The sequence below is a fragment of the Symphalangus syndactylus genome, chromosome 17 (genome assembly GCF_028878055.3).
Source record: "Symphalangus syndactylus isolate Jambi chromosome 17, NHGRI_mSymSyn1-v2.1_pri, whole genome shotgun sequence".
NCBI lineage: Eukaryota > Metazoa > Chordata > Mammalia > Primates > Hylobatidae > Symphalangus > Symphalangus syndactylus.
The window spans coordinates 23,879,315-23,900,933 of record NC_072439.2 but is presented as its reverse complement, the minus strand read 5'-3'; the positions used below and the strand labels follow the sequence as shown (position 1 = coordinate 23,900,933).

At 50.0% G+C, this 21,619-nt stretch overlaps 1 protein-coding gene across 7 annotated transcripts in view; it reads left to right on the top strand.

Annotated features, from left to right (window-relative positions):
* Nucleotides 1–21,619, top strand: part of SIPA1L3 (signal induced proliferation associated 1 like 3) — a 292,121-nt gene that overhangs the window by 150,949 nt on the left and 119,553 nt on the right. For all 7 annotated transcript variants that reach the window (XM_063621132.1, XM_055248054.2, XM_063621131.1 and 4 more), the window contains one exon: nt 14,609–16,440. In XM_063621132.1, the coding sequence (XP_063477202.1) occupies nt 14,919–16,440 (1,522 nt within the window). In that variant the 5' untranslated portion in view covers nt 14,609–14,918. The remainder of the gene's footprint in view (nt 1–14,608; nt 16,441–21,619) is intronic.

The window sequence follows — 21,619 nt, the reverse complement described above, 5'->3', positions numbered from 1 at the left end:
GGAGGCCAAGACGGGCGGATCACTTGAGGTCAGGAGTTCGAGACCAGCCTGGCCAACGTGGTGAAACCCCCATCTCTACTAAAAATACGATAATTAGCTGGGCATGGTGATACATGCCTGTGATCCCAGCTACTCAGGAGGCTGAGGCAGGAGAATTGCTTGACCCGGGAGGCAGAGGTTGCATAGAGCCAAGATCACGCCACTGCACTCCAGCCTGGGTGACAGAGCAAGACTCCATCTCAAAAAAGTAAAAATAAAAGTAATAAAATAAATAGAATGTACACCTAAAATGTTGATGCATAATTCCAACTCTCTCTCTTGACTTTCCCTAGTTGGGAAAAACTGTACTGATTTAACACCCTTAAAAGCAGAATGGGCGTGGTGGCTCACAACTGTAATCCCAGCAGTTTGGGAGGCCAAGATGAGAGGATCGCTTAAGCGCAGGAGTTCAAGACCAGCCTGGGCAACGTAGCAAGACCCTGTCTCTACAAAAAAAAATTAAAAATTAGCCAGGTGTGCTGGCACACACCTATAGTCCCAGTTCCTCGGGCGGCTGAGGCAGGAGAATCACTTGAGCCCAGGAGGCTGAGGATGCAGTGAGCCATAATCACACCACTGCACTCCAGCCCAGGCGACGGAGTAACTTAAAATTTTGATGCACAATTCTAACTTATTCTTTCTATTCCCCCACAAGGAGAAAACTCTACTGATTTAACACCCTTAAAAGTAGAACAGTTCATGCAGGAACCCTGACCTGTGTGGGAGCCTTGCCAATTTGAATGTAACAGCTGGACGCGGCCTCCCTCTCTCCTGTGGGGACTGCCCTTGGTCTTTGGGTAGGAATTTGGGCTCCTCCTGGATGCTGAAGGAGATTTGTTTTAGAAACACCAATCCTCAGCCGGGCACGGTGGCTCAAGCCTGTAATCCCAGCACTTTGGGAGGCTGAGGCGGGTGGATCACCTGAGGTCAGGAGTTCAAGACCAGCCTGGCCAACGTGGCGAAACCCATCTCTACTAAAAATACAAAAATTAGCTGGGTGTGGTGGTGTGCGCCTGTAATCCCAGCTACTCGGGAGGCTGAGGCAGGAGAATTGCTTGAACCCCGGAGGTGGAGGTTGCAGTGAGCCGAGATCATGCCACTGCCCTCCAGCCTGGGTGACAGAGCAAGACTCAGTCTGGAGAAAAAAAAAGAAAGAAAGAAAAGGAAGGAAGGAAGGAAGAGAAAGGAAAGGAAAGAAAGAGAGAGAGAGAAAGAGAAATAAAAAGAAAGAAAAGGAAAGAAAGAAAGAGAAAGAAAGGAAAGAAAGACGAGTCCTCTGGGCTCTTTGATGTTAACTGTGGAAGTGCTGGCTTTCACGGCAATGGCCGAGACTCCACTCGTTACTCTTCCAGCCAGTGGAGCAGAGTCTCTGCCATGGCACTAGCTAATGAGATTTCTGAGATTTTCATCCGTCTTATTTCCTGAAGGAGCTCTGTAGCGGTCCCATGTATGCTCAAACTCCCAGTAAGGTGGGGGAAGACATAGAGGGGAAAAATCAGATTCTTTTTTTTTTGAGGCAGAGTCTTGCTCTTTTGCCCAGGCTGGAGTGTAGTGGCGCTATCTCGGCTCACTGCAAGCTCTGCCTCCCGGGTTCGTGCCATTCTCCTGCCTCAGCCTCCCGATAGCTGAGACTGCAGGCGCCCGCCACTACGCCTGGCTAATTTTTTTCTTTGTATTTTTTAGTAGAGACGGGGTTTCACTGTGTTAGCCAGGGTGGTCTCGATCTTCTGACCTCGTGATCTGCCCGCCTTGGCCCCCCAAAGTGCTGGGATTACAGACGTGAGCCACTGCGCCCAGCTGAAAAATCAGATTCCTAACAATTTGCTGAGCTGTTGCTGACTTGCTAGAATTTTGTCCTTATGAATGGATTTTAAAGACACTCGGCGTCATTCACATATTCCCACAGCACACTCATTTGAACGATTTCATCTTATTTGGAGCATAGGGCAAAGGGGTGGCAGGCAGACTGTTGAGGTTTGAATCCCACCTGCCCCTCGTAACCTTTGCCTCATCTGTAAGATGGGCATGATGAAAGTCCCTACTTGGCGAGGCATGGTGGTTCACACCTGTAACCCCAGCATTTTGGGAGGCCAAGGCAGGAGGATCACTTGAGGCCAGGAGTTTGAGGTTTTGTGAGACCTCATCTCTACAGAAAAATTTTAAAGTAAAAAATTAGCCAGGTGTGGTGGCACACAGCTGTAGTCCCAGCTACTCAAGAGGCTGAAGTGGGAGGATTGCTTGTGCCCAGGAATTTAAGGGCTGCAGTGAGCTATGATTGTACCACCACACTCCAGCCTGGGTGGCAAAGACCCTGTCTCAAAAAAGAGAAGAGAAATCTATTTAAAAAGGAAAAGAAGCCCCTACTTGATAGAGTTGTTATAACACACCAGTTAATACACGCCAGTGTGTAGCCCTGAATCTGGCGCGTCAGGAGAGCTCATCAGTGTTGACCTTATGTTTAATACCGTCATCACCGTATTATCCCTCTCCACTGCCCCGCCCACATGTGAGAACAAATATGTTAGATCCCAGTCCACCCCAGACATGCATCTGTTCACAGTCTAGGGAAGACAAAAGATACTCAGAGGCTTAAAAATCCAGTGGGCTAAATCCCATAGTCAAGGGTGCGTGTACACCCCTGGGAGCTCAGTGAGGGAGGAAAGGGGGAATTCCGACTGGCCTGTAGAGGGACAGACAGCATGGGGGGACAATGAGAGGGAAGCGAGGACAAGGCTCTCTGAATAAGTGGACCCCTGAAATATCTCCTGCAAAGGTCACCAGTGCCCTTCATACCTATAACTGCCACCATACGTGACTCTTTCAGCAGCGTCCACCCCTGTTGACAATTGGTCCTCTCCAACCACACCTGCACTCCAGCCTCCCTGCTGGGCCTGCTGTAGCTCGTGTCCTGGCTCCCATCACCCGCCTGCCCACTTGGATGTACAGCCTCTCCAGGCTCGGAGGCAGACCCTCTTCTCTCTGATCTCCTTGTTCCTTCTGTCCTCAGCTAAGACTGCACAGTAGAATCAGCTGCCGAGCTTTTAAGAGGCACTCAGGCCCGGGCCCCACCCCAACCAGCTGATTCAGAATCTCTGGGAGTGGGGTGTGGACAGGTACTATATTTTTATTTTTTATTTTTGTGAGACGGAGTCTTGCTCTGTTTCACAAAAGTGAAACAGAGTGCAGTGGTGCGATCTCGGCTCACTGCAACCTCCACCTCCTGGGTTCAAGCAATTCTCCTGCCTCAGCCTCCCAAGTAGCTGGGACTACAGGCACACGCCACTATACTTGGTTATTATTATTATTATTATTTGTATTTTTAGTAGAGATGGGGTTTTACCATGTTGGCTGGTCTTAAACTCCCGACCTCAAGTGATCTGCCTGCCTTGGCCTCCCAAAGTGCTGGGATTACAGGCATGAGCCACCATGTCTGGCCCAGACACCTGTATTTTTATAAAGCTCCTCTGATGCCTCTGTTGTATGGCTGGCAGGGAGAACCAGTCCCCCGAGCATCCCCATCTGGTCTTGGACACTGGCTGTTTCCAGTTTCCCTGCTCATCCATGGCAGGTACCCTCTCTTCATGCAGATCCTGGTTTAGACACCACCCTTCAAGGAGTCTTCCTGACCCTCTCCCAACTAGAGTGATCTTCAGTCCTATTTATTTATTTATTTATTTATTTTTGAGACAGGGTCTTGCTCTGTCACCCAGGCTGGAGTGCAGTGGCGTGATCACAGCTCACTGCAGCCTTGACCTCCTGGGCTCAAGTGATCCTCCCACCGCAGCCTCCCAAAGTGCTGTGATTACATGCATGAGCCACTGCACCCAGCCATTTTATAACCTTTACAATGCTGGCCACCCTTGGAAATTATATCTTATTTCTCTGGCGTTTCTCTACTGGAGGTCCATTCATGAGAGCAGGGGCACAGTCTGTCCTGCTCAGAGATTTTCTTTAGCACCCACAGCAGTGGCGTGTAGTAGAAATAGATTGAGTAAATGAATGGATTTTGCGTGTTTGGTGCTTGTAGAATGAATGAATGAGTTATACATGGCTGGGAAATGGTGAATAAATGAATATGTTTTTAGGGCTTTGTTGGCTGGAAGAACTTTTTTGAGGGATTTATAAGAACATGGTAGGTGTTTGTTGTGTGAGTGAATGGATGAATGGATGCATTTTAAGGACTAACTAGTTCTTCCTGGATAAATAAATGACTTGTACGTGCCCAGAAACTGCTGAGTCACTGGATGCATGCCTGGAGAGTCCTCATTCCACCTGGGCCTTAGAGAGGAACGCTCAGACTCGATGCCACATCCCTGAGCCCTCCAGAGTGCTTGAGCCCCACTGAGCCTCCATGGCTATGACTGGATCATGTTTCCATGAAAGGGAGATGCTTGGAGCACATCAGGGCAGCCCTGGACACCCAGGGGGTCCCTCCACCTCTAATCAAAGGCCTGTGAAAGGACAGCCCATCCCACCCCTACACGCTATCTCCGGGCATTGCTTTCAGCTTCCTGGGCGTGCTGCTTCCCAGGGAAGGACACACTCGGGCACCAAGCAGGCCCTGTTTGCCTTGGGTCACAGACCCCGACTGAGCGAGTGCTCCCTGGTCTTGAGTGAGGTTGTCATCCATCCAGTCATTCAATAGTTATGCTATTTTTATCTATCTATCTATCTATCTATCTATCTATCTATCTATCTATCTGCCTGCCTACCTACCCACCTACCTACCTATCTGTCTATCTAGTGACAGAGTCTCACTTTATTGCCCAGGCTGGAGTACAGGGGCATGATCTCGGCTCACTGCCACCTCCACCTCCCAGGTTCAAGCGATTCTGTTGCCTCAGCCTCCCAAGTAGCTGGGACTACAGGCATGCACCACCATGCCTAGCTAATTTTTTCATATTTTTAGTGGACACGGGGTTTTACCATGTTGGCCAGGCTGATCTCAAACTTCTGACCTCAGGTGATTCACCCACCTCAGTCTCCCAAAGTGCTGGGATTACTGGCATGAGCCACCGTGCCCGATCAGATATTTATTTAGAAAAGAATTTTTTTAGAGACAGGGTCTCACTGTGCTACCAGGCTGGAGTGTGTGGTTCATCCCTGTCTCCTTCCTTTGTGATCAGCAGGGTCCCAGGTAAGGGCTGCTTTGTCTACTGGGAGTGAGGTTGGCATGAGCAGGGCTCTCAGCCAGTCTGTGATGGACAGGCAGTGTGAACAAGAACCAAGCCTCAGTTGTGAAAGCCCCTGAGCATCTGAGGTCATTTGTTACTGCAGCATAGCTTAGCTCATCCTGACTGTCCCAAGAAGGAACACATTTTGTGGATGGGGAGCAATCAAGAGTTCAGGTTGGGAATGTTCAGTTGCAATGCATGTGAGATGTGTAAGTGGTGATGTCAGGTAATCAGGTGGGTAGGTGAGTTTGGAACTCAGAAGAGCAATGGGAGCTGGAGATGTTTCCCGCGTTGGTGACACACATTTAAATGAGAATCGCAGAGGTCCAGACGCTGCCTGTGATTGCAGGGAAGGCTGGTGCTTGAACTCAGGACTATCTGACTTGAGGTATGAAGGGGCTGGGGTTGAGTCCCCACTGTGTCAACTCATAGCCATGTGGCCTTGGGCACATTACTTCCTCTGTCTGCTCCTCAGTTTCCTCATCTGTAAAATGGAGGTAATAATGATACCCACTTCATGGGGCTGTCGAAAGGGTTAACACATTGCAATTGACAGGCGTGAAGCGCTCAGGAAAGGACCTGGGCCATAGAAGGATTCTATTCATGGTAGTTGCTGTTGTAGATACCAGCTTTTGTGTATGTTTTCATTGTTGTTGTGTTTTATAACTAAAATGTCCAGTGGTGGGAAATGGAATAGGGCTGACTTTGTGTCCAACTTGATGCAGAGACTCAAATGATGACTACAGCCCCAGATTCTAACTCTCAGTCCCCTTCACAGATAGTTCTTCTCCCATGGTTACGAGATGGCTGCAGCGACTCCATCCCTCACATCTTCTCAGGCTTAGGGTTAAAGGGAAAAGCACAGCCTTCAGCTCCAGCACTCCTGGTAAAGATATCACGGTCTCACTGGTTCTGATCAGGCCACATGGGTTGCTTCAGAGCTGGGGAAGGAGCCCCACCTCTAGCCCATTGGGTGGCCAGTGGAGAGGGGAGGCTCCCAAAGGGAAGTCTGGACTGTTGGAAAAAGGAGTCCTGGCAACAGGGAAAGTAAACCACAAATGTCCACACTGGAGGGCTCTTGTGTTTCCCTATGCTGTGTCCTGTGAGCTTCTGGCAGGCATTGCAGCCCTCACACAGTTGGGCCTTTTGGAGCCAAGACACCAAGGCCATGGTGCTTGCCTGCTTGTCGCAAGGGCAGTCTGGGAGCGTTTACACCCACAGATACACCATTGGTTGCCTACTCTTCTAACAGACCCTGATAAGTCCCCACTGGCCCGGAGGCAATCAGGATGGCTACAGATTCTGGCTCTCCCAGCTTCCCTTGCAACTGGAGTGGCCACATTCTAGCCAGGGGCACATAAAAGAAAGGATTGCAGCAAGGGGAATGTTCTGGGAAAGATTCTCCTTCCTGATTGGGGTCAGACCGGTGCCCTCACCATCCCTATCTTTCCCCTTTGCCCATGATTCAGTGGGAAGTGTGGCTGTGGCCACCAGCCTGTGCCCATGACACAGCAAGCCAGAAGACTTGCTCAATCCTGCAGCACATGAGGGAGGCAGAGGGAATGGGGGGGATGTGCTTCACATCACTGTCCAGCTTTCCCACCAGGCCTGGAGCCACCATATCTGGCCTCCTGGTGACATGAGATGACTAAATGTCTTCACTGTGCAAACCACCGTTGGATAGTCTTCCGTTACTTGCAGCCAAATGCATCCCAACTGACTCTCTCCCACTGCCACTCACTCCTCATTTTGCTGCCATCTCCCAAGCTGCTCTAGTTTTTCCCATATACAGTTTCCCAGCTGCCCTCCTTCACACAGCACCAGGTGTCACTCGGGGTCCTCTGATGCCAGCAGCAGAAGCCACGCTTGGCAGTCTGTGGCCGAATCACAATTCATTGAGGATGTACAGAATGAACAGGAGGCCAGAGGAGCAACCTTAGAAAACAGGGAGGAGCCAAGGAAGCCCTGGAGGGAAGAAACCAGGGGTCCCCAGCAAAAGTCACTGCACAGGAGAAGCCAGGTCCACTGTCCCTGCCCCTGCAAGGACACTTTCCAGCCTGATATGCTCTTAGAAACCTCACACGGAGTCCTAGGAGAGGACCCTGGGCCGACCAAGCCCACGTCCTGCACCCACCCCAACTGTGCTTCTCTAATTAGGGGGAAAGGGGAAGCACTCCTGCCAAAGATACACAACAGAACTGTAGTAAAAGCAGGTGGTGTTACACCCATTTTACAGATTGAAACCGAGTCACTATTTCCATAACCCGTCCATGGCACACCAGGATTGAGCCCAGGAGGCAGTCTGGTTCCTGCCTATGCTGTGCTTCTCTCATCACGGGGGTTCCCCATCGGGAAGGTCCAGGTGCTTTTAGGAAGGAGGAGCTCAGTAGAAGACAGCTGGAAAGAAACCAGTGTGCACCCTCTGAGTCCCAGAGGCTGTGGGTGCCACTCAGCCTCTGAATGTCACAGGAAGACTCGGCTGCAGCTGCTAGGAGAAGGGATTTGTGCAGAGAGACCAAGGCCTGCAAGAACATCTGTGTGTGTGCACAGAAGGGAGCAGAATGGATTGAGGGTTTCTGACTGAGCTGGAAACAAATGCCATCAGCAAAGCCCATCTGTCGGGAGGTGCTTGCATAAGCAAGTCAGGGTCGCATCTGGGCCACTGGTTTTCCCAGCCAGCCTAAGTGTGGCCTTAAAGGACTAATCCTCCCTCCGCACTCTGCACTCCGAAGGCAGAGCCACAACACAAGCTGGGCTGCAGAGGACAGGCAGCGCCCTCAAGCGGGCCGGTGCCCAGCACAGTGGAGTGTGGAGCAGGGTTCAGGCTCTCAAGCAAACTGTAACTGACAGTTTAGAGTGGAGACAATAAACACCATAGATAAAATAACTGCACTTTTCTCTGGCAAACCAGCAACCCCTGCCGAAGTGTGACCCACACATACTTATTTTGTGTACCTTCATTGTGTGTGTGTATATGTGGTGTTTTGTTGTTGTTGTTTGTTTTTTGAGAGTCTTGCTCTATCACTTGGGCTGGAGTGCAGTGGCACAATCACAGCTCACTGCAGCCTTGGCCTCCCAAATAGCTGGAACTACAGGCGTACACCACCACGCCTGGCTAAGTTTTAAAATTTTTGGTAGAGATGGGGTTTCGCTGTAATGCCCAGGCTGGTGTCAAACTCCTGGGCTCAAACAGTCCTCCCGCCTCAGCCTCCCAAAGTGCAGGTATTACAGACATGAGCCACTGTGCCCAGCTTCACTGAGGTTTTCATTGTTAATGTTCTTAGGAAGTGCATTTTACCCTTGAACAACATGGGCTGGAACTGCGTGGATCTATGTATACATGAATTTTTTTTCAATAAATGTATTGGAAATTTTTTTAGAAATTTGCAACTATTTACTGGGTGCGGTGGCTCATGCCTGTAATCCTAGCACTTTGGGAGGCCAAGGCAGGCAGATCACCTGAGGTTGGGAGTTCGAGACCAGCCTGCCCAACGTGGAGAAACCCCGTCTCTACAAAAGATACAAAATTAGCTGGGCGTGGTGGCACATGCCTGTAATCCCAGCTACTCAGGAGGCTGAGGCAGGAGAATCACTTGAACCCGGGAGGTGGAGGTTGCAGTGAGCTGAGATGGAGCCACTGCACTCCAGCCTGGGTGACAGAGCGACACTCCATCTCAGAAAAAAAAAAGAGATTTGCAACTATTTGAAAAGAACTTGCAGGGGTGGGTACAGTGGTTCACGCCTGTAATCCCAGCACTTTGGGAGGCCGAGGCTGGCGGATCCCTTGAGGCCAGGAGTTTGAGCCAGCCTTGCCAACATGGTAAAACTCTGTCTCTACTAAAAATACAAAAATTGGCCGGGCATGGTGGTGTACACCTGTAATCCCAGCTACTCAGGAGGCTGAGGCAGGAGAATCACTTGATCCTGGGAAGCAGAGATTGCAGTGAGCCGAGATTGTGCCACTGTACTCCAGCCTGGGTGACAGCAAAACTGTCTCAAAAAAAAGAAAAAAAAAAGAAAAAAGCAGAAAAGAAAAGATCTTGCAGGTGAACCACATAGCCTAAAAATATTTTTTAAAAAATAAAATGTTAAGGCCGGGCATGGTGTCTCATGCCTGTAACCCCAGCAATTTGGGAAGCCGAGGCAGGCGGATCATGAGGTCAGGAGATCGAGACCATCCTAACATGGTGAAACGCCGTCTCTACTGAAAATATAAAAAATATTAGCCGGGCGTGGTGGCGGGCACCTGTAGTCCCAGCTACTCCAGAGGCTGAGGCAGGAGAATGGCGTGAGCCCTGGAGGCGGAGCTTGCAGTGAGCTGAGATCGCACCACTGCACTCCAGCCTGGGCGACAGAGCAAGACTCTGTCTCAAAAAAATAAATAAATAATAAATAAGTAAATAAATAAATAAAAAGAAAATGTTACGTATGTCATGAATACATAAAATATATGTGCATTAGTCTATTTTATCATTTACTACCATAAAATATACACGAATGCATTCTGAAAAGTTAAAATTAATCAAAACTTACACACAAACACATTGCCAAGCCGAGAGAAATGTAAACAGACCTAAACATGCAGAATTAAATCATAACTGCATGAAATTAACTGCAGTACACACTGCACTACCGTCATAGTTTCGCGACCACCTCCTGTTGCTACTACAGTGAGCTCAAGTGTTGTGAGTATCCGTTTGAAACACCGTGTGACACTCATCATCTCCGCATGAGCAGTTTGTCTCTCCAGCAAATTGCAAATCGCAGTAAAAAATGATCCCTAGAGGTTCTCACCTAGTTTTCATCGTGTTTAGTGCAATACCGTAAGCCCTGAATAACCTCAGGGGACCCGTACAAAATGCCACTAGTGATGCTGGAAGTTGTCCCAAGAAGCAGAGAAAAGTCATAACATTACAAGAAAATATGCAATTGCTTGATATGTGCCATCGATGGAGGTCTGCAGCTGCAGTTGCCCGCCATTTCCAGATAAATGAATCCAGTGTGAGGACCATCGTAAAAAACGAAAAGGAAATTCATGAAGCTGTCGCTGCATCTATGCCAGTAGTCACAAAAACCTTGCACTGTTTACAAAATATATTTTTATCTCGTGTTGCAAATGCAGCTTCTATATGGGTACAGGATTGCTGTAAGGCATACCTATAGATTGTAATTTGCTTCGAGAGAAAGTGAAGTCATTACATGGCAACCTAAAGCAAAAGGAAGGAGGAGGATCTCAAGCTGAGGAATTTAATGCCAGCAAAGGATGGTTTAATAATTTTAGAAAGAGGATGGCTTAAAAAATGTCAAGATGGCAGGAGAAGCAGCTTCTGCCAACCAGAGACAGCAGATGAGTTCCCAGATGCCAGTGAGAAAATCATTGAGGAGGCTGGGCATGGTGCCTCACACCTGTAATCCCAGTACATTGGGAGGCTGAGGTGGGAAGATCACTTGAGCCCAGGAGTTTGAGACCAGCCTGGGCAACATAGTGAGACCCCACCTCTACCAAAAATTTAAAAATTAGCTGGGCGTGGTGACATGCATCTGTAGTCCTAGCTACTCAGAAGGCTGAGGCAGGAGGATCACTTGAGCCCTGAAGTTTGAGGCTATAGTGAGCTATGATTGTACCACTGCACTCCAGCCTTGACAACAGAGAAAGAACCTGTCTCTAAAAAAAAAAATAATAAAAATGAGTAAGAAAAAGAAGTAAGCCTGTTCATAAGTGCTAAGGAGAAAAATGGAGCAGAGGAAGGGCCTGGGAGTGGTGGGGATAGACACACAGAGGGAAGTGCTATTAGTTTTTTGAAAATTCTTCTGATCATCTCTGCATGATAGTTTGTTGTTGTCTCTGTTGTTTTTTCTTTTTTCTTTTTTTTTTTTGAGATGGAGTCTCACTCTGTCGCCTAGGCTGGAGTGCAGTGGCGCAATCTCGGCTCACTGCAACCTCCACCTCCCGTGTTCAAGCAATTCTCCTGCCTCAGCCTTCTGAGTAGCTGGGATTACAGGTGTGCACCACCACGCCCAGCTAACTTTTGTATTTTTAGTAGAGACGGGGTTTCACCATGTTAGCCAGGCTGGTCTCGAACTCCTGACCTCAGGCAATCCACCTGCCTCGGCCTCCCAAAGTGCTGGGGTTATAGGCATGAGCCACCGCGCCTGGCCAATATTTTTGCTTTTCCAATTGGGAAATGTTGCATGCAACTCTAGATTTCTGACTTCTCTTGGAAAATCAGATGATCTGACATCCATACTCCCGCAAGCCTCGGTTGTCAGAAGATGCCCTGCCATCCAGGTCAGTGCGGGCTCCTCTTGACCTCTCTCCTGTTTCCCTTAGGCAACTCGACCCTGCGGGCTTTCCAGCTTCCTCTGTCTTCTTTAGCCCATCCCTGTGCTGCCTCCCAGCAAAGTCTTCAGGATCCTTTGTGTTCTCGTGGGGCACCAGGAAGAGGGGCTCCCCCTTGCTCCCCACTCCCCACCTGCCCTCTTCTGGTGCTCACTTTTTCAGAGGCTTCAGGCTCCCCTTGCTATTTGCTCCTTGAATCTGCTTGAGCTTCCCTTGTGATCTCTGCCAGTTCGCTCCATAACTCTGGGCATAAATTAGGAAAAGCCCCCCTACACATGCACATACATGCACACACACACACACAGACGCACACACACAGGCACACAGACATGCACACACACAGACACACACAGACGCACACACGCACACACATACACAGAGACACGCACACACACACACACATACACACAGAAGAGGCCTGCTACTTTCTCACACAGGAAGCTCCAATAGCTGTTGATCAAGAATGGCTGCATCCAGCTATAGATTTCCAGGGAAAGAAAAGTTAGAGGTCACCTTGAGCCAAGTGCGTGGCCCAAAGCAGCACTCTACTACCCTGAGCAAAATCAGTTCCGTTGGCAGGAGGGAGCGGGCACGGCTGCTGGGCAGTCAACAGTTTCCATCACAGACGGCGACCCACTTTTCCCTTCCTCTCCAACAGGATTTTCATCTTCTAGAAGTTCAAGGTGGAGACAAAGGGAAGTGACCCCGCAGGGTGTTTTATGTGCTGGACAGAAGCACAGACTCCCTTCCCCAGGGGCCTGCAAATCAGGAGGTACTTACACCTCCAATTAGGCAGAGGCCATCTGTTCACTCATATGTATAATACTGAACGAACGTCCTGGACGTTCTAGGTGGCTCACGCCTGTAATCCCAGCACTTTGGGAGGCTGAGGCAGGCGGATCACAAGGTTAGGAGATCGAGACCATCCTGGCTAACACTGTGAAACCCTGTCTCTACTAAAAATACAAAAAAATTAACTAGGTGTGGTGGCAGGCACCTGTAGTCCCAGGTACTCGGGAGGCTGAGGCAGGAGAATGGCGTGAACCCAGGAGGCGGAGCTTGCAGTGAGCCGAGATCGCGCCACTGCACTCCAGCCTGGGCAACAGAGCGAGACTCCATCTCAACCGTTCTAGGCACTGGGGATGCATCGGTGAACAACACAGACATCCCTGCCGTTCTGGAGCCAACATTTGAGTGGTGGACCTAGCCAGTAGACAGAATGAACAACTGCTAAGAAAAATTGGAAGTAGAGTGGGGAATTAAGAAAGGCTTCCAGAAGACCGGGCTTCTCTGTCTCTGTAAGGTGATTTGGGAAGGTTTTTGTTTTTTGGGATTTTTTTTTTTTTTTTTTTTTTTGAAACAGGATCTCGCTTTGTTGCCCAGGCTGGAGTGCAGTGGCGTGATCATGGCTCATGCAAGCTCAACCTCCCGGGTTCAAGCGATCCTTTTACCTCATCCCCCTGAGTAGCTGGGACTACAGGCACATGCCACCATGCCTGGCTAATTTTTGTATTTTTAGTAGAGATGGGGTTTCGCCATGTTGGCCAGGCTGGTCTTGAGCTGTTGGGCTCAAGTGATCCACCCGCCTTGGCCTCCCAAAGTGCTGGGATTACAGGTGTGAGCCACCGTGTCCAGCTGGAAGTCTCCATGGAAGAACTGACATCATGGGAAGGAACCAGCCCCAAGAAGGACTGAGGAAGGACATCAGATGTCCTGGATAAGGTTTGGTGCATCAGAACAGAAAAGAAGGCCAGTATGATCAGAGCTTAGTCGGGGATGGGGAGAGACATCGAAGCTAGATCCTGTGGGGCTTGTGGAGCAGGGGAAGGAGTTTGGATGGTGTTTTAATGCAGTAAAAGTAGTCACTGGGGAGATCTCAGTGAAACAGTGATGGGCTCTGATTTACCCAGTCATAGTCTGCAGTAACCACATGGATTTCTAGAGACATTCCTTCTGCGGCTTTCCTCCCCAAACTCCACTGGTGCTCATGTTGACTCATCTGTCATTTTCACTTCCTTTCTGGCAGAGTAGCTGAGCTGAGCAAACAACAGAGCAGATGGACAATAGTCTGGCCTCTGCATGAAGCCAACAGTTCACAGGAAATACAGGGGGCAGAGGAACATGTTAAGTGGCACCACAGGGATCCTGAAAGTGGGGAAATCCACAGGACAGGTGATCCCTTTCCTTCAACAAGTAAAGAGCATCAAAATAAAGGAAGGTGGCCATTGTAGAGTAGAGGAGACCTAAGAAAATACCTGCATGAGCAGAGGATGATTTCGAACAAACCAGCTCACAAAAGACACCTGCGAGACAATGACGGGAAATGTAATGCAGGCAGGGTAGTGCATGACATTAAAGAATTCTTGTTAATTTAGATGAGTATGATAATGTTATTGTAGTGATTTTTTTTAAAAACCTTATCTACTAGAGATACAAGCTAAACTATTTATGGGTGAAATGACCTGATGTCTGGCCAGGAATGGTGGCTCATGCCTGTAATCCCAGCACTTTGGGAGGCTGAGGCGGGCGGGGATTGCCTGAGGCCAGGAGTTCAAGACCAGTCTGGCCAATATGACGAAACCCCGTCTCTACTAAAAATACAAAAAATTAGCCAGACATGGTAGCGCATGCTGGAATTCCAGCTACTTGGGAGGCTGAGGCAGGAGAATCATTTGAACCCTCGAGGTGGATGTTGCAATGAGCCAAGCACGTGCCACTGCACTCCAGCCTGGGTGACAGAGTGAGACTCTGTCTCAAAAAAAAAAAAAAAAAAAAAAAATGACCTGATGTCTGGGGTTTACTCTAAAACATTCTATCAGAAACAAAGAAGGTCACAAGGCTGGGTGAATAGATGAAATGGGAATGAGAAATAGTTAGTGGTTGTTGGAGCTGATGGGTGACTCAGTCTCCTCTCTGCTTTTGAGTATGTTTGCAAATTTCCATAATAAAAAGGTTTTTTTAATCAGTAAGGCTGTCAAGAAAAGTCACATGTCCCACTTTCTGGGAGCAATAACACGGCCATCGCAGCTCACATTTTCCTTTTCTTCCATTTCAGCATGGCGAGGACAACATCCTTGCTGCCTCCAGCTGGCCGGCGACCACAGCTACTGCCTGCTCTGTGCTACTGAGCCACTCTGTCTGGAGCCCCCAGGACAGCACCTGCCTCCTGAGGTTGTCCTGGCTCAGCTGTGCACAGCGATGGTGGAGAACTGGACTCCACAGGCTCACAACCTTCCTGTCAGGTTTCAGGGCCCAGCATCATTCATCCTGGGCCTGGCAGCCCTGAACAATGGCTGAGGGCTGGGGGACCCCATAGAGTGACACCACAGCGTACGGGGCCAGCAGCACTCCAGTGCCCGTGGACTATGACCACCTATCGGGCCATCCCCAGCGATGGTGTGGACCTGGCAGCCAGCTGTGGCGCCAGGGCAGGCGATGTCCTCCCTGGGCCACACACAGGGGACTATGCTCCCTTGGGATTCTGGGCCCAGAATGGCAGCATGTCCCAGCCTCTTGGCGAGAGCCCGGCCATCGCCACCGCCACCACCCGCCCCAGCCCCACCACTCCTGCAATGCCCAAGATGGGCGTGCGCGCAAGGGTGGCCGACTGGCCGCCCAAGCGGGAGGCCCTGAGAGAGCACAGCAACCCAAGCCCCTCCCAGGACACAGATGGCACAAAGGCCACCAAGATGGCCCATTCCATGAGGAGCATACAGAACGGACAGCCCCCCACCGGCACCCCGGCTTCCTCAGGGTCCAAAGCCTTCCACCGACTCTCCAGGAGAAGGTCCAAAGACGTGGAGTTCCAGGACGGGTGGCCCCGGTCCCCCGGCAGGGCCTTCGTCCCCCTTCGGCACCGCAGCAGCAGCGAGATCACCCTCAGCGAGTGTGACGCGGAGGACGCGGGGGAGCCGCGGGGGTCTCGGCACACGGGGGCGCTACCCCTCTTCCGCGAGTATGGGAGCACCTCATCCATCGACGTGCAGGGCATGCCCGCGCAGAGCTTCTTCGACATCCTCAACGAGTTCCGCAGCGAGCAGCCCGACGCCCGGGGCTGCCAGGCCCTCACCGAGCTCCTCCGGGCAGATCCTGGCCCACACCTCATGGAGGGCGGTGGCGGAGCCAAGGGGGATTCCCACAACGGGCAGCCAGCCAAGGACAGCCTCCTGCCGCTGCAGCCCACGAAGGAGAAAGAGAAGGCCCGGAAGAAACCTGCGCGGGGCCTCGGCGGCGGGGACACGATGGACTCGTCAATCTTTCGGAAGCTAAGGAGCAGCAAACCCGAGGGGGAGGCTGGGCGTTCCCCGGGGGAGGCCGACGAGGGCCGGAGCCCCCCGGAAGCCAGCAGGCCGTGGGTGTGTCAGAAGAGCTTCGCCCACTTCGACGTGCAGAGCATGCTGTTCGACCTCAACGAGGCGGCTGCCAACAGGGTGTCGGTGTCGCAGCGGAGGAACACCACCACCGGTGCTTCAGCCGCTTCCGCGGCCTCCGCCATGGCTTCCCTCACGGCCTCGCGGGCCCACAGCCTCGGAGGCCTGGACCCGGCCTTCACCAGCACGGAGGACCTAAACTGCAAGGAGAACTTGGAGCAGGACCTCGGCGATGACAACAGCAACGACCTGCTGCTCAGCTGCCCGCACTTCCGCAATGAGATCGGGGGCGAGTGTGAGCGCAATGTGAGCTTCTCCCGGGCTTCCGTGGGCTCCCCGAGCAGCGGCGAGGGCCACCTGGCAGAGCCTGCCCTGAGCGCCTGCCGCACCAACGCCAGCATCTCGGTGCTGGAAGTGTCCAAGGAGCAGCAGAGGACGCAGAGTCGGCCCCGGCAGTACAGCATTGAGCATGTGGACCTGGGCGCCCGCTACTACCAGGATTACTTCGTGGGCAAAGGTGACGGATGGCGTGTGGGTGGGAAGGTTGGGTGGGCCGAGGCTTGCCTCCGAGACCCCCACTATTCATTCATTCACTCCATGCCAGGCCCTGCTCTGGCACTGAGAATGTGGCAGGAACAGAGACCTCCCTTCTGGAGGGCTGTGAGGATCCAGTGAGCAGAGCCACCTGGGCCTCAGCCCTGTGTCTGACAAAGCAGCACTCCATAAACCTTGAGCTACAGGACACAGCTCTGCATTTACTCAGCACATATGGGCTTGGGACAGCTCAGTGCCAGGCATTCTCTAGAGCCTGGGGATGTAGTATCAACCAGCTTAAAACAAATATTCTGTCTTCCTAGCACTTTTAATGTTTTCATGGGTAACACAAACATAGAACAGGATAAATACGAAAAATACACAAGGGATTATAGGGTGCTAAATGCAGTGGAAAAGAGTAAAGCGGGGAAGAAGGAAATGGAGTGTCGGGGGTGGGGGCAGATCTCAGTGGGGGACGGTCAGAGAGGGCCTCCGAGGCAGGTGCGGTTTGAGTACCAAAATGAACGCACCATGTGCAAATTGCAGACACTATTCCCAGAACAGAGCAGCGAATACAAAAGTCTTGGAACTGCCAGGCGCGGTGGCTCACGCCTGTAATCCCAGCACTTTGGGAGGCTGAGGCAGGCGGATCACTTGAGGTCAGGAGTTCAAGACCAGCTTGTCCAACATGGTGAAACCGCATCTCTACTAAAAATACAAAAAAATTAACCAGGCGTGATGACGTGTGGCTGTAATCTCAGCTACTTGGGAGGCCGAGGTAGGAGAATGAACCCAGGAGGCAGATGTTGCAGTGGGCCGAGATCATACCACTGCACTCCAGCCTGGGTGACAGAGTGAGACTCTGTCTCAAAAAAAAAAAAAAAAAAAAAAAAAAAAAAAAATTCAGAATTGCTTGTAACTGCTAGTAACAGGCTTAAACAATATAGAAGGGACTCTCCTGTGAAGAAATCCAGAGTTCAGCAGCCCAGGGCTGGTATGGTCAGTCTTCAGCGTCAGTGGAATGTCAGCCTTGGTGCATGGCATGATCCCCCACTGCCCCACACCAAGATGGCTGCTGGAGTGCCAGGCATCACGTCTGTGTTTCCAGGCAGAGAAAAAGAGGAAAGGGTAAGGACAAAAAGGCAGGCCTCTTGTCAAGTCGACCCCCTTATGCCCTTATGCCTAGTGTTTCATTATTGGAACACTAAGCATGTCGGAGTTATAGCCTACTGCTCAAGAACATTGCCAGGGTCTGAATTTTTACTCATGGAAAAATTCAAAAAATTGCAGCCTCCAGCATAAATGCGTTAAAGAGCTTTCTCAGAAGCCTGGTCCAACTACTTCCACTTAGTGGCCACACCTGTGTGCAAAAGAGGCTGGGAAACGTAGGTTTTTAGCTAGACAAAGTTTTTCTTTTCCAAGAATAGAGGGTTTTTCTTAAAAAAAAAAAAAAAAAAAAAAAAAGAAGAAGTACTAGCAGCTAGTACTCCACAGCAACTAGATTTTTTTTGTTGTTTATTTTATTTTATTTTATTTTTTTGAGGCAGTCTCGCTCTCGCCTCGCCCAGGCTGGAGTGCAGTGGCACAATCTCAGCTCACTGCAGCCTCTGCCTCCTGGGTTCATGCGATTCTCCTGCCTCAGCCTCCTGAGTAGCTGGGATTACAGGTGCTCGCTATCATGCCCAGCTAATTTTTGTAGTTTTAGTAGAGACAGAGTTTATCCATGTTGGCCAGGCTGGTCTCGAACTCCTGACCTCAGGTGATCCACCCACCTTGACCTCCCAAAGTGTTGGGATTACAGGCGTGAGCCACCGCGCCCGGCTCACAGCAACTAGTTTTTAAAAATATTTAAAGTAATGTCCTTATCAAACATAACAAATGTCAGTTAAGTCATCCCACAGGACACTAGAGCTCCAACTTGGAGTCAGACAGCCCTCGGTTTGGGGTATCTGTTCCATAGCTGATCCATGTGATACGTTTTACCCTTCAGACTGCATGACAAATGAAGATGATTATGTCAATATCACATGCACAAACAAAATGACACAGAGATTGAAAAGAAAGGGATAAAAAAGAAGTTCCAGGCCGGGCGCGGTGGCTCACGCTTGTAATCCCAGCACTTTGGGAGGCTGAGGCGGGTGGATAACAAGGTCAGGAGATCGAGACCATCCTGGCTAACACGGTGAAACCCCGTCTCTACTAAAAATACAAAAAATTAGCTGGGCGTGGTGGTGGACGCCTGTAGTCCCAGCTACTCGGGAGGCTGAGGCAGGAGAATGGCGTGACCCCGGGAGGCAGAGCTTGCAGTGAGCCGAGATCGTGCCACTGCTCTCCAGCTTGGGCAACAGAGCGAGACTCCATCTCAAAAAAAGAAAAAAAAAAAGTTCCAGACAGTTGCTTACAAGGAAAAAGCCAATGAGCCAATGTCATTATCACATGAAATAGATTTAAAGGCTGAAAGCACCTTTTAGAGGAACTAAGAAGGCCATTTCATGTTTCTTGAAGTTCGCCAAGAAATTCTGGTAGTTGTGAACCTTTGTATACCTGGCAACTTGGTTTAGGGGTACATAGATTTAAAAAATGGATCAGGCTGGCTGAGCGCATTGGCTCACGCCTGTAATCCCAGCACTTTGGGAGGCCCGAGGCGGGCAGATCATGTGAGGTCAGGAGTTCAAGACCAGCCTGGCCAGCATGGTGAGACCCTGTCTCCACTAAAAAATACAAAAATTAGCTGGGCATGGTGGCGGGTGCCTGTAATCCCAGCTACTTGGGAGGCTGAGGCAGGAGAATCACTTGAAGCTGGGAGGCAGAGGTTGCAGTGAGCCAAGATCGCACCATCGCAGTCCAGCCTGGGCGACAGAGTGAGACTTTGTCCCCTCAACCAGAACAAAACAAAAAAAAACGCTACAAGGAGAAGTGGAAAAATTCACAACCATAGCGGGAGAAGTGCAAGATTATCTCTCTGAAGTTGACAGAATCTAGTAGCTGAAAAATAAGGATTTAGAGGATTTAGATAACCTAATGAAAACTTGATTTTACACTGTATATGTATTAACTTTGTACCTAACCAACAAAGAACACATTCTTTTCAACCTACACGTACAAATATGTACATGAAAGGAATGTGGATTGAATAAAGATCAAATAAGATTATACATTAAAATACTTAGTTCTTTGTTAGGCAGGTAGGAAGTACTCATCATGGAGCTTTAAAAAAAAGAAAAAAAGCCATTTTCTTTTTAAAAATTTCTTTGTAGCCCTGAAAGCTGTTAAAGAAAAAAATGTTATGGCCAAGCACAAGGGCTCCCTGAAAGTGTAATTCCAGCACTTTCGGAGGCCGAGGTAGGATGATTACTTGCCCCCAGGAGTTAGAGACCAGCCTGGGCAACATAGGGAGACCTCAGAAAAAGGTTAAAAATTTAGCCAGGTGTGGTGGTGCGTGTCTGTAGTCCCAACTGTTGTGGAGACTGAGATGGGAGGATCGCTTCAGCCCTAGAGGCAGAGGTTGCAGTGAGCCATGATTGCACCACTGCACTCCAGCCTGAGTGACAGAGCAATACCCTGTCTCAAAAAAACAAAAACTGTTCAATAATGTTTGTTAAAGCACAGTAAAGAATTTATTCAGAACCATCACAGTAGGCTTAGGGACCACGGTAGTGGAGTCTGGCAGTAGGGAAGAGAGATTGGGCTTAACTCTGAATACAGCATAGTCAAGTGGGAATTTATAGCCAAGAAGCAGGGTGGGGCTCAGTGCATGGAAGAGACTACTAAGAAGAAATGTCAGAGGTAAGGAAGATTCTGGCTAAACCAACCTAATCTTGCTGATGACACGCCAGGATGATCAGACATCACCTTTGGATGGTGGAAGATGAAGAGCTTGATCAGATGTTGAAGATGTCCAGATACTGAGGATAAGGTTGGGGGGCAGGGTTCTTGCTAAACTGACTTAGCACAGGGTTCTTTGTTAAAACTGGATTTTACAAGGAGGTGCACAGATGGGCCTAGGAGAAGATTCCAAAGCCTGACTAAAGTTTGGCCAAGCAAAGAATCTTTGTCAAAGCTAGTAAATAAATTAGTCATTGGTCAGTGTTTATTGAGTGCCTGCTATATGCTAGGATTTGCAAGGAGCTAGATATGCATTGATGGGAAAAGCAACAACCCCTGTAGCTGCTTCAGGAATAAGCTGGTATCTGTGATCTGTAGCGTACAATGTTTATTCCATTCTCTGATCAGCTGGAGATTGTTGAAGCCCCTTGCAGATGCTATTCTGATCGGGGCCATTAATTAACACACAGTATTTTGCCCTTAGATTAGCCTTTGATTTGCCAAGAGCATCTCATGAGAACAAGAACCATCAGTTAAACATTCAGTGTACCAATACAATTTCCAGTGGTGGATAGATGCTAACTTTGTGGACTTGGATCAAGACAGACTGCTGGCGGATACCCACACAAGCATGAGATACTTGGGTTATACATCGGGAAGAACTATTTGCCTGGAAGGGTTATAAGATAGCAGCATGTTTTAGAAAAAAAGAGGAGGCAGCTGTCAGGTAGAGGAGGGAGCAGGAGGCGTGCCCCATGACTGGCTAAAGCCTCTGTTACCCTAAGGGAAAAAAGAGCAGTGTTGGCCGGGCACGGTGGCTCACGCCTGTAATCCCAGCTGTTTGGGAGGCCGAGGCGGGCAGATCACAAGGTCAGGAGATCGAGACTGTCATGGCTAACACGGTGAAACCCCGTCTCTACTAAAAATATAAAAAATTAGCCGGGCGCGGTGGCGGGCGCCTGTAGTCCCAGCTACTTGGGAGGCTGAGGCAGGAGAATGGCATGAACCCGGGAGGCAGAGGTTGCAATGAGCCAAGATCGCGCCAGTGCCCTCCAGCCTGGGCCACAGTCTCAAAAAAAAAAAAGCAGTGTTGAAGTTACCTAGGTAAAGAAACATGGTGAGATAAAGGCGATGACTAGGGGCCCCTATCATGGTCCCTGGCAGGCGCCAACAACTGGGGCTGGTCATTGCCAGCACTCATCATGTGCGTACTATGTGCCTGGCACGGTGCTGAAGGCTGGGTCCACCTTGAACTTTACTTTACGGCTGAAAATGCTATCTAGCAACTTGGCTGGGGCCAGACATCTATTAAGGGGCAGAGCCCAGACGTGAGGAGG